At 36.1% G+C, this 10,412-nt stretch overlaps 1 protein-coding gene across 44 annotated transcripts; it reads right to left on the bottom strand.

Moving 5' to 3' along the window:
- Positions 1 to 1,231: 1,231 nt before the first annotated feature.
- LOC114257943 (uncharacterized) lies at positions 1,232 to 5,421 on the bottom strand. Of its 44 annotated transcripts, none has more exons than XR_014328242.1 (11): positions 5,226 to 5,369; positions 4,464 to 4,565; positions 3,855 to 4,299; positions 3,646 to 3,746; positions 3,324 to 3,539; positions 3,138 to 3,203; positions 2,997 to 3,065; positions 2,164 to 2,235; positions 1,952 to 2,098; positions 1,787 to 1,874; positions 1,232 to 1,704 (listed from the first exon to the last, which is right to left on the bottom strand). XR_014328242.1 is itself a non-coding variant. In XM_082867357.1 (11 exons), the coding sequence occupies exons 3-11, from the start codon at positions 4,249 to 4,251 to the stop codon at positions 1,700 to 1,702; spliced, it is 1,146 nt and encodes a 381-aa protein (XP_082723483.1). In that variant the 5' UTR covers positions 4,252 to 4,299; positions 4,464 to 4,565; positions 5,226 to 5,369; the 3' UTR covers positions 1,232 to 1,699. The 44 variants fall into 44 exon arrangements, 24 of the variants coding, with proteins under 24 accessions (XP_082723483.1, XP_082723484.1, XP_082723480.1 ...); XR_014328231.1 differs by having other exon boundaries at positions 1,787 to 1,884; positions 1,952 to 2,083; XR_014328239.1 differs by having other exon boundaries at positions 1,952 to 2,060.
- Between the last annotated feature and the right edge of the window lie 4,991 nt (positions 5,422 to 10,412).

Raw genomic sequence — 10,412 nt, 5'->3', positions numbered from 1 at the left:
AATTGATAAATTTTTTAAACATTTATTTATTTACCAAATTAATTTTTATTTTGTGTTTGGATAATGATCATGTAATGAATGATTGTTTTTATTTTCATCAAATTAGTTTATATTTTTCTAAAAGTCAAATATGGTGACAATTTTGATATCATTACTAAACGAATTAAATTAAAAAATTGAAAATTAAAAACATTTCATATATTAAATATATCGATTACATATTAAAAGCCTAACAACCATCCATTACATGATTATCATCCAAACACAATAAAAATTAATTTGATAAAATAAATAAATAAATAAATGTCTAAAAGATTTATCAGTTTTAGATAATTTTATCTTTGGTGGGTAGAAATTATTTTTAAAAATTCAAAAATATTTTTTTTAATATATTTTTTTTGTTAAATTAGTTTATATTTTATCGAATTGACAACTTTACCCTTGCAATTGAGCAATGATAACCTCAATTGTCCTTATTTAGAATAAGATTCAAAATTTAAAGTCAAATGTATAATAATTGAAAAGTCAAGAATTAAAGGGACACAAACCCCAAATTATAGGGGCTGCTAATGTAATTCACCCTATTATTTATATCTCAACTTATTTCTTTTTTAATTTTTCAATCCACCTAAAATAGTTACTTCCCAATATTGTACAAAATTTAACCTCAAATTCTTTAATTTAAAATTCTCATTTATCCAAATGGACTCTTAAGATTTAAGTTTAGTAATATCTCATTGTTATTTATTAAGCGAAGGAAAAAATCAATATTACCAGTAATTTGTACTAACTTCAAATGGCCAAAACGACGTCGTTTTGGCCATTTGAGCCACTTTTGAGCCACAAAATTTGAGCTACGAGACATTTTCCATATACATGCCCTTTACAACTCAAATAATTTATTTATTTATTTGTTTTTGTTTTTGTTTTTTATTTTTTTAATTTTTCTTTTTATTATCAATATGTAGAAAATGTTCTATCTAGAAAAAAAATTTGGAGGGTTCGACAGAGGTGGTGAAGGGTTGTTGTGGAGAATAGGGAAGAGAATGAAAACATATTTTAAAAACAATATATATATACATATTTCATTTCTATAAATTTTGAAAATTTGAAATTGATTCCACTATTATGAAAATGAAACAATATACCACACAAGTTTCGTTTCTAGTTTACAAAAACAACAAACACAAGCATTAACAAAGGACCATTAATTTTTTAGCCCAGAGAATCATGATATGAAACGTACTAGTAGATCATTCAATGTAAAACTTGCCAAGTCCCAGAAAATTGTGTTTTCAGCTAAAATTATGCAAAACATTCTACACTCAAATAAAGAAAATTCTGCAATTGGTTTGGAGCCCGGCATTGCAAGTAAAATGACCTCCCATGAAAGCCTCTAATACAACCTTGCACTTCAAAAAAATTCCCAAGTAAACAATCATCATTCTTCTCCTGTTAGGTCTCACCACAAATACAATATTGTTTCACTGGACACACCATCTGCATTGACCAAAGCACCTTCTGCTAAAATTCGAGGAACCAAGTTAGCAGCTTTTGATCTATATGTTCTTTTCTTTTTTCAATAAAGACTATGAATGAACCACATATATTAAGAATGCAATTGACAGAAGGATAAATGAAAGCATTCGTTGTTATAAATAATTAGCCTCTAATTCACGATGAAATATATGGCTTCAATTCAACCTGCACAAGACAACAAAGTTTTCAAAAATTATCAGCTAACTTCACTGAAAAATGTAAAGAAAAATCAGATTTTGAAATCTACCATTAGATTCCAGATTCTCAGGTGCCAAGTCAGAAATGAAGTCTATCTGGCTGATATTGTGAAGCTCATTTTCCCATATGTTTGGCACCTGTGAGTAGCTGTTTCAAATTAGATCTCTGATGAAGAAGGGCTTGGAATGTAACTTCTAGTATGTCTTTAACCTACATTCGACATGGTTAGCGATTCAAGGTTTGATGTCTTGGTAGCTAGCAAAGCTCCTTGCAGGATTTCTTTTCGATAAGAGCTCATTCCCAGTTCACCTAGAATAGCTGCACTGCTGCCTTGTGAATGATGGATCTACACGGGAATGAACTGAGATAAAGATAAAAAATGAACCCTAATATTGAATTTCATAAAATCATTGCTTGGTTACTTACATCTCTTGAGAGAATCTGTTCATGCTCAGCATTTGTTTCAGGATAAACAGTGGCAAGTTTCATAGACAGAAACTACAAGAAAAGACAAGTTCATCATCAATATTAATGAGAATGAACGAGTAAAATGGCATAATTTGTTCATTCTGGCTATTAAATCAATATGCAAGTGAGAGTGACTATATGCATCATGGGAAATTGTCTGCTCAATTATGCCAAGCTAACCGAGTCTGAAACAGAATGATTCTTGGTCAATGTCCGAACAATCTTGATCAACCATGTCTCATTGGATTCCTGAAAGAGAATGTTTTCTTCTATTCCTGAAGATGATTTTAGGCATTCCTTGAAAAGGATAAGAGAAAGAAACGCCTTGTTAAAATTGTCAGATAGTGTGGATTCTGATAAATGTTGAACACTAACTACCTGATTGGAGGTCTCACCCCACCCGAATTTTGGAGTAAGATACTTTTGATATTTCATAGTTCTGCCCTATTACCCTAATACTATGTATTTATAGCTGAAGCGTCACATCTCTCTATATTGTATTGTAATTAATGAAACCACAATGGCCGTGGACGTTGGGGTGTGCTTGATTTTGATTATTGTTTTATTCCTATTTGTGTTTTGTGTCTCACTAATCCTATTTAGATGTATCAATTTCTAACAAAAATCCCCAGCTACGGCCCCTATGAGGTGCCCCGCCTATTAGATAGCTTATAATCTTTAGTGATTGCTGCAAATTTACAATAGATAAGCTTATGAAACAGAATTCCCTTACCAATTTATGAATATAATAAAGAGCCAGAACTTTTTTTTTTTGAGCTTCAAGAGCATACCTCAACTTGCTGTTGCAATGATAGAACATAGTTGATAATCTCATCAAGCATTACTGCCTTCCCTGTAATCTGAAAGTCGAGTAGAAGCTATTAGAATACACAAGGCTAATCAATATCTCTCAAAGATAATTCTAACTTTACCTTACTGCATCCTGGAACAAGGTCTTGAAGAAACTTCATTCGTTCTCTAATTTTCTCTCTTCTCACCTGCAGGTCAAGAAAATGTTATAGGCTACTGATCTTGAGGAAAAAGGAAAAAAAAAAAAAGAAAAAAAAAAGAGCAAAACTTACAATAAGAATGAAAATAAATCATAGACAGGAACATACTCTCTCTGCAAGGCTGTGGCTGTTTGTTGCTTGGCCTCGTTTTGCCCTGACATGAACATAGTCTTCTTTTGGAGCATCCCCACTAGTGGAACTATCTTTAACTTCTTTACCCACTACCTGAGCGCATGTATTAGCAACTGCCTTTTGCTTGGGTTTCGGTTTCGCCTCATCTTGCTGTCTGTTGCATTGGTCCTTCTCTTGCTCTGTTTTCATGTTCTGATGGAAAAAAGAAAAAAGAAAAAAGAAAAATGATGACCTAAACAAAATCAGAAAACATGAAGATGTTGAACAATGGAAATTAATTAGAAGTAGTTCAGCTAACCTCTAACCGTGCAAATTGAGACCAATCGTCATAATCTCTTTTTCTTTTCTTTCCATCAGGTGAAGGTTTCATAGCTCCTTCTTCTAAAACTTTGCAATCCTCTGGAGATTGTGCATAATTATCAGCTTCACTTTGTGACATTAATGCTATATTGCTCTTGTTAATGCTATCAACAGAACAACTAGAATTAGAAATCCAGCGGCACCTACTCAGGATAGAGAAATTATCAATCTCCGCGAAGCTTCCACCGCCAAAGCACGGAAGGTTAGGCTCTAGTTCTGCTAGGCACTGATCCGATTGAAACTGAACAAGGCGAGAGGTGCTATCTGTTCCTCGACTTTGTAGTAAACTATCAGTGTAAGAGAAGCTATCAATCTGATCATGGGAAGACATGAGAGAATTCACAATTTCCGCATTCTGTGGAGTCCAACCACCACTGAACGATGAATTCGGTGCATTCCAATGCTTGTACAGTGGTTCCGAGCCAACTGTCATTCCAAGAACCTTGTCCGATGTCAGAGGCTTGAAGTTTCCCAAAGATGAACAATCCAAAAGGCCCCCACCTCTATTTTCAGGCCCTGATTCCCCATTACCACTGGTCTCCATTTTCCAATGAATTTGAACCGCAAAAAAAAATAATCAGTGGAGCTTTGCCTAGTTGACAATTCCAACAACAGTAATTATAACCCGGACATACAAGTGTAATCAATAGTTTGAACTTTGAAGGATGGAAAAATATAGTTATCAAATTGAAGAGGGTTTTGACAAAGTTAGCTGGTAAAGAATTTTCTGTAGGGCTAAGCAAGGAACAAAGTAACCTTGGCAGCTTTATAGAGGCAAGAGGAGGTTAAAGAATCAAAAAAGAATCCAATGTTACTGGCATATCCAAATCCAGCTAGTTAACTCCTGCTTAGCAAAACCTAAAGATAAAATTAATCGAATATCGAGTAATTAAAAAATAAAAAGTTAAAAAGCTTCATAGAGACAGGAAAGTGAACCTTTCAGAACATAAGGGAGACAAAGAAGAAAACAATGGCATTAGTTAACAGCTCAACAAGCTCCCAAAGGAGGAGGCAAGCTCACAATATTAAACCACAATTGTACAACCATTGAACCATGAAATGTAACCAATGCATGAAGGTTCGCAGTTTATAGAGAAACATCAAAGAACTAACCTAACTTACTAATCCACTAGCATCAAACCGAACCGAGTGCAAAAAAATAAAGATAATAAAATGTAACTAATGCAAGGTTAAGTGTAAAGAGATAGAAGCCAAATAAAGATTAATCTGAAAAATGGTGTCCACAGAAACAGTAATAAATGCTACACAGAGACATTGATGGTGCTAGAAATACAGAACCCACTAGCTTTTTCAAGAATTCCACAAATGGGTATCAAAGGACTAGCATTAATTACCAAATTAAGCTTCAGTTACACAGAAGTAACCCTAGAACATTGAAGATCGATTTTATATGTAGACTCAAATTCATCAACTGGGTTGGGGCACAATCAGAAAAGGAAGCAAAAAAGAAGAGAGAGAGAGAGAGAGAGAGAGAGAGAGAGAAGAGGCAATGCTTACCAGGTCGAAACTAACCAACTAACTTCAACTGCTCAGTGCTCATGACGATGATACTAAATTATTTCAAAACCTAACCCCTTTTCTGAGTATTCAGTCACTACTCACTCACTTCTTATCACTTCTCTCCTACAAATTTTAAAAATTGCTATCCCACCCTCCCTCACACCTGTCCTGTCCTCACCATGGTCACTGGTTCGATGGAGGCTCCGCCACTGGCCATTCTAAACTGTATTTGCGGGTGGGCATGAGTCGGGATGGCATTCTGAAACCGGTCCGCTGGGCACCCGACTTCCCGATCCTGAATATAACGGTTATTTTTTGAAAAATATCCCCGATGGGCTGGGGATGGTGATAAAAAAAAAATTCCCAATGATATTCGGGTCAGGGACGGGGATACATGTTTCAGTCCAGGCCCGCCCCGGCCCCGGCCTCGAGTCCCGCCCCGTTTGTCCCCCGAATGATTTATATATTCTATATATATACTTTATCTTTGATTCATCTATTCTCTCTCTCTTATTCATGTCTTTTGTCTCTCTCTCCCTCACTCACGTCTCTCATCTCTCTCATCTCACTGCTTCTCCCATATCTCTCTCCCTCACCGCTTCTGTTCTCACGCCTCTCATCTTTTTCGTCTCTCTCTCCCTCACTCACGTCTCTCATCTCTCTCATCTCACCGTGTCACAGCCCCCGTATATAGGACAAGTTTGAAGATGGACAGATCTGCTGGACAGACCGTGATATGAAGCTACCGATGGACAGATCTCTCTCATCTCCGATCGATCTGAAGCTACCGATCTGGATCTGGACAGACCGTGGTTCGATCTGTAGAAGCCCTCTCTCTCTCTCTCTCTCTCTCTCTCTTGTTAATGAACAAATTTTTTTTTAAAAGTTATATATATACATCTGTTGTTATATATATATGTATCTGTTGCTGTTGGTGATGGTTGTTGATCTAAACAGTTCTTGTGTGTGTGTGTGTGTGTGTGTGTGTGTGTGTGTGTGTGTTGAGAACTGTCGGGGATATTTCGGGGTCGGGGAAACCCGATCCCCGTTAGGGGATGGGGGCGGGGAGGTGATGAGTTCCCCGTCGGGGATCGGGGTCGGGCTGGGGAGATTTTGGCAATCGGGGATCAGGGACAGGGAGGGTGATCCCCGGCCCCACCCCACCCCGTTGCCATTCCTAGGCATGAGTCGGGGCGTCAGGATCCTCTGGAGTGGTAACCCTGCTGTGATCTCTTAAAGTGAGGAGATCCAACGGCCAAAATTAAAACTAACCAAAACGACGTCGTTTTGGTTAGTAAATTGATTTTTTTTTTTTTTTTTTCAAAATTCCCTCCATTTAGAACAGGTATAGCAGCAGCAGGAGGGAAGACAGAAGGAAAGGAAAACAGAGTGCGAGAGAGAGAAGAAAAAAGAGAGAGGTCGGTCCTCCCTGCCTCCCGTCGCCCCGCCGTTGCCGCCGCCGCCGCCGGCGTGCCGTTGCACTGCTTCAGAATCAGATTGCTGCACACACTGCTTCAGAATCAGATTGCTGCACACACTGCTTCAGATGAATTTGGATGATGAGATTTGTTCTATTAAATACGTGGTCAGGATTGAGCTGTTGAACATTGAGGTCTATGAAGATGGAAACCATACCTGAATAATAGCATGAATGAAAATATGATGGACAAATAAGGCAGGAAAGAGAACAGAGATTGTGAAAAGAAGGAAAAGCCTCCGGAATCCTAAAATAAAACGTAGATTTTAATAAGAAATTCTACACATGAGAGAGAGAGAGAGAGTGAGAGAGAGAGAGAGAGACTTTAAGTCATTTTCAAAGGAAAAAAGAGATATGAAAGCAACTTCATTCCCATTCACCTGTAAAATTTAACATCATAAATTTGAGATTCATATTGTACACAAAGCCATAAACGAGCATAACAACTACATTGATGAGACTTCAATATTTATAAACTCATATAAAATGAAAGAAATCACCCAGAATCAAGTATGTGCTGTTAGTACAAAATGAGAAAATATAGCAAGAAGGTCAAGTGATACAAATTCAACTCCTACATAAATATTCTAGAGAGAGAGAATGTAAATGAAGTGGAAATTTTTTCAAAAACTATAATTAGTTGCCGATTGCTAGAACTTAAAAAATCTTGTGGATAGATATTTACTTTTTTGCAAATTGAGTTCTGTTAGAATAAGATGGTCCATGAATTTTATTGTAACATGATAACCCAAACTTTTCGAGGATACCATTTGGAACCTCCTTCCAAAATAATTATGAACTTCGCCTTTATCCCTAAAATCACCATGTCCTTGGTAACACCCTATTGTTGAAACCTTCAATTTGAACCACACCAACTCCAACATCTTATTTGACAGACCAATTTTAGCACCTTTCAGAATTTACAGTTCAGAATCTTGGCCAGCACCGAGATAGATTGCCTTACATCAGAGAGCATCTATTGCATAGTTTTATAGTGATATAGAAGATTCAAACAAAAACTACATGCCTTATATTAGCCAGGAAATGTATGTAATGAACTTCTGGATCATAGTGCACTGCTTATTTTCACTTCACTGTTCTAAAGTATTTTTCCTCATTGCTATGCTTACTGATTTTTCTTTGTTTTTTTTTTCTTTTTTTCATGCATCCATTATGTTTATCATTGTGTTGCAGCTCATAGTGAATCATGCTCCCTTTTTCCCAATTTGTATCAGTCAAGAGTAACTAATACCTGATTGCAACAAGCTTTGAAAATTATTTTGGTTATTATTTTCACAATCTCTGTTCTCTTTCCTGCCTTATTTGTCCATCATATTTTTCATTCATTCTAATATTCAGGTTTGGTTTCCATCGTTAACAGCTCAATCCTGACCAAGTATTTAATAGAACAAATCTCACCATCCAAATTCATCTGAAGCAGTGCGTGCATCAATCTGATTCTGAAGCAGTGTGATGGCACGTCGGCGGCGACGACGGGGCGACAGAAGGAAGGGAGGAGCGGCCACTCTCTCTCTTCTTCTCTTTCTCGCACTCTATTTTCGTTTCCTTCTGTCTTCCCTCCTACTGCTATACCTGTTCTAAATGGAGGGAATTTTGAAATCATTTTTTTTTCAATTTACTAACCAAAACGACGTCGTTTTGGTTAGTTTTAATTTCGACCGTCGGATCTCCTCACTTCAGGAGATCACTGCAGGATTACCACTCCAGAGCATCCTGACGCATGAGTCGGGTTGGGTCTGCTCTACTCTCGGATTGTAACAGTATGAAGATCATGTGTATAAAAATACCCGATAACTTGCCAACCTGTATCAATCCAACTTTATCCAAACAAACTTGCACGGTTGGAGAATGTGAGCGATTTGGGTTGGAAAGGGGTGCAACTTGGATGGGTTCAGTCGGGTTGGAGGTTTGCCAAGTCCAGCTCGAATTGTGTTTGGCAGTGTCCAACCCTGACCATCAACCCGACCATGACTGCTCAAGCTTGGACCAAGCTTCATAATTTGAACTCGGGTTAGTCAAAATTGCCCGAATGTCACAAGGTAATAAACAGCTTCTAAATTTTTCTATACAACAAGCAGTGCTTCATTATATACATAAGTCCATTAGTCCATACAACAAACTTAAGTATCATCCCAACCACAAACACTGCTATATATAAAATTAAATTTCACAAGGCAACAAATAGTGCATCATTATTCCATACAACAAACAGAGCAGTTCTTAAGCATTAGGCAAACAACATTTCTCTAATGCATTGTAAGACCAAGATTAATATCAGTATCAATATCTTCAATTTTCATCCCAGCAGGTAATTCCCAATCAAATGAGTAAAGAAGATTGACAAGTGTAAGCTCTACTGTTGCAACTTGCATATTGATTTCACAATGCTCTTTGACCAGATCCAAATGGAATTAGTCCAAAGTCCTCTAAAATCAATATCACCGGTTTTGAGTGGTAATCGAACGACGAGTGGCCAAAAATAGACAAACTAAAGCACAAATACAAATATAGAGAGTGATCTACCAGTTTTGTGTGGCGTCGAAGCTTATCGAAAGAGTGGCATCGTCGTTGTTCGTGGCGTCGTCATCATTGTCGTCGTTTGCTATTCTTGAACTCTCATGGAGAAATGAAATGAGAGTTTGAGAGAGAGGGAAGAAAGAATAAATAGGATTTTGTTTTTAGTTTTAATCTAATAGTCCAAATAAAAGATGCTAATCCAAGGGCCAAAGACCATCCAAAAAATAAATAAAAAATTAAGGGCCAACTATTTAATTTATACATATATTATATAATTTATATAATATATTAAATGCAATTTGGGTTCAGATTGCTCGGGTTAGCCACTGACTTTGCCCAAGCCTGGTCCAAATTACAATTCGGGCATCAAAAATCTGCCCAGGCCCGTCCAGATTACAAGATTTTGTTGCCCAAGCCCTAAAAAAACTCGGGCTGGGCACGGGTTGCTTCGATTGAGCCCGCTTGAGTTGCACCCCTAGGGTTGAGTGATATGGAGAAGACTATGGAGTGTATCGTATGCACTTTATAATTAAATAAAAAAATATTATAAATTTATATTTTATGAGTTATAATTAAACAAATATTCTTAATCAAACAATATGTAAGATATAATCAAAAATCTCATGAGTCATAATTAAAATAAAGTTAACAATAAATAAAAAAATGGCATAATTTAAAGGTGCATATAGTAAGAAGGCGTATAGTAGAGTTTCCTAAAAATTGGAGGGAAACATTATGTTGCACCCTCTTTAAATGGTATGCACTGTATACATCTTATAACTAAAAAGAAAAATGGTATAACTTTTAATTTCTTAATCATAACTAAAAACAATCATAACTAAATACCACATGAGATATAACTAAAGAATTCATAAGTCATAACTAAAAAAAAAAAATAGTTATAACCACAGAAAAAAATGACATGAATTGGAATACATATAATACACCCCTTTTTAAAAGAATGTATATTAGAATTTTCCAAAATTGGGGGAGTGTTAAAATAAAAAGACAAAAATTGAGAGAATTACGTACCAGTGGAATTTCAAAAATATATATATATATATAGAAGTGATATATTTTATAAATATTAATAATTAAAATCATAAATTTTTTCACTTTTATGTAATAACTTTTCAAAACTCATCATGAATACCAATTTTTCCTAAAAA

This window comes from Camellia sinensis, chromosome 4, assembly GCF_055761805.1.
Source record: "Camellia sinensis isolate YWXY chromosome 4, ASM5576180v1, whole genome shotgun sequence".
Taxonomy (NCBI): domain Eukaryota; kingdom Viridiplantae; phylum Streptophyta; class Magnoliopsida; order Ericales; family Theaceae; genus Camellia; species Camellia sinensis.
Note: the sequence above shows the minus strand (reverse complement) of the source record. Positions and strands in the feature narration are given on the sequence as shown.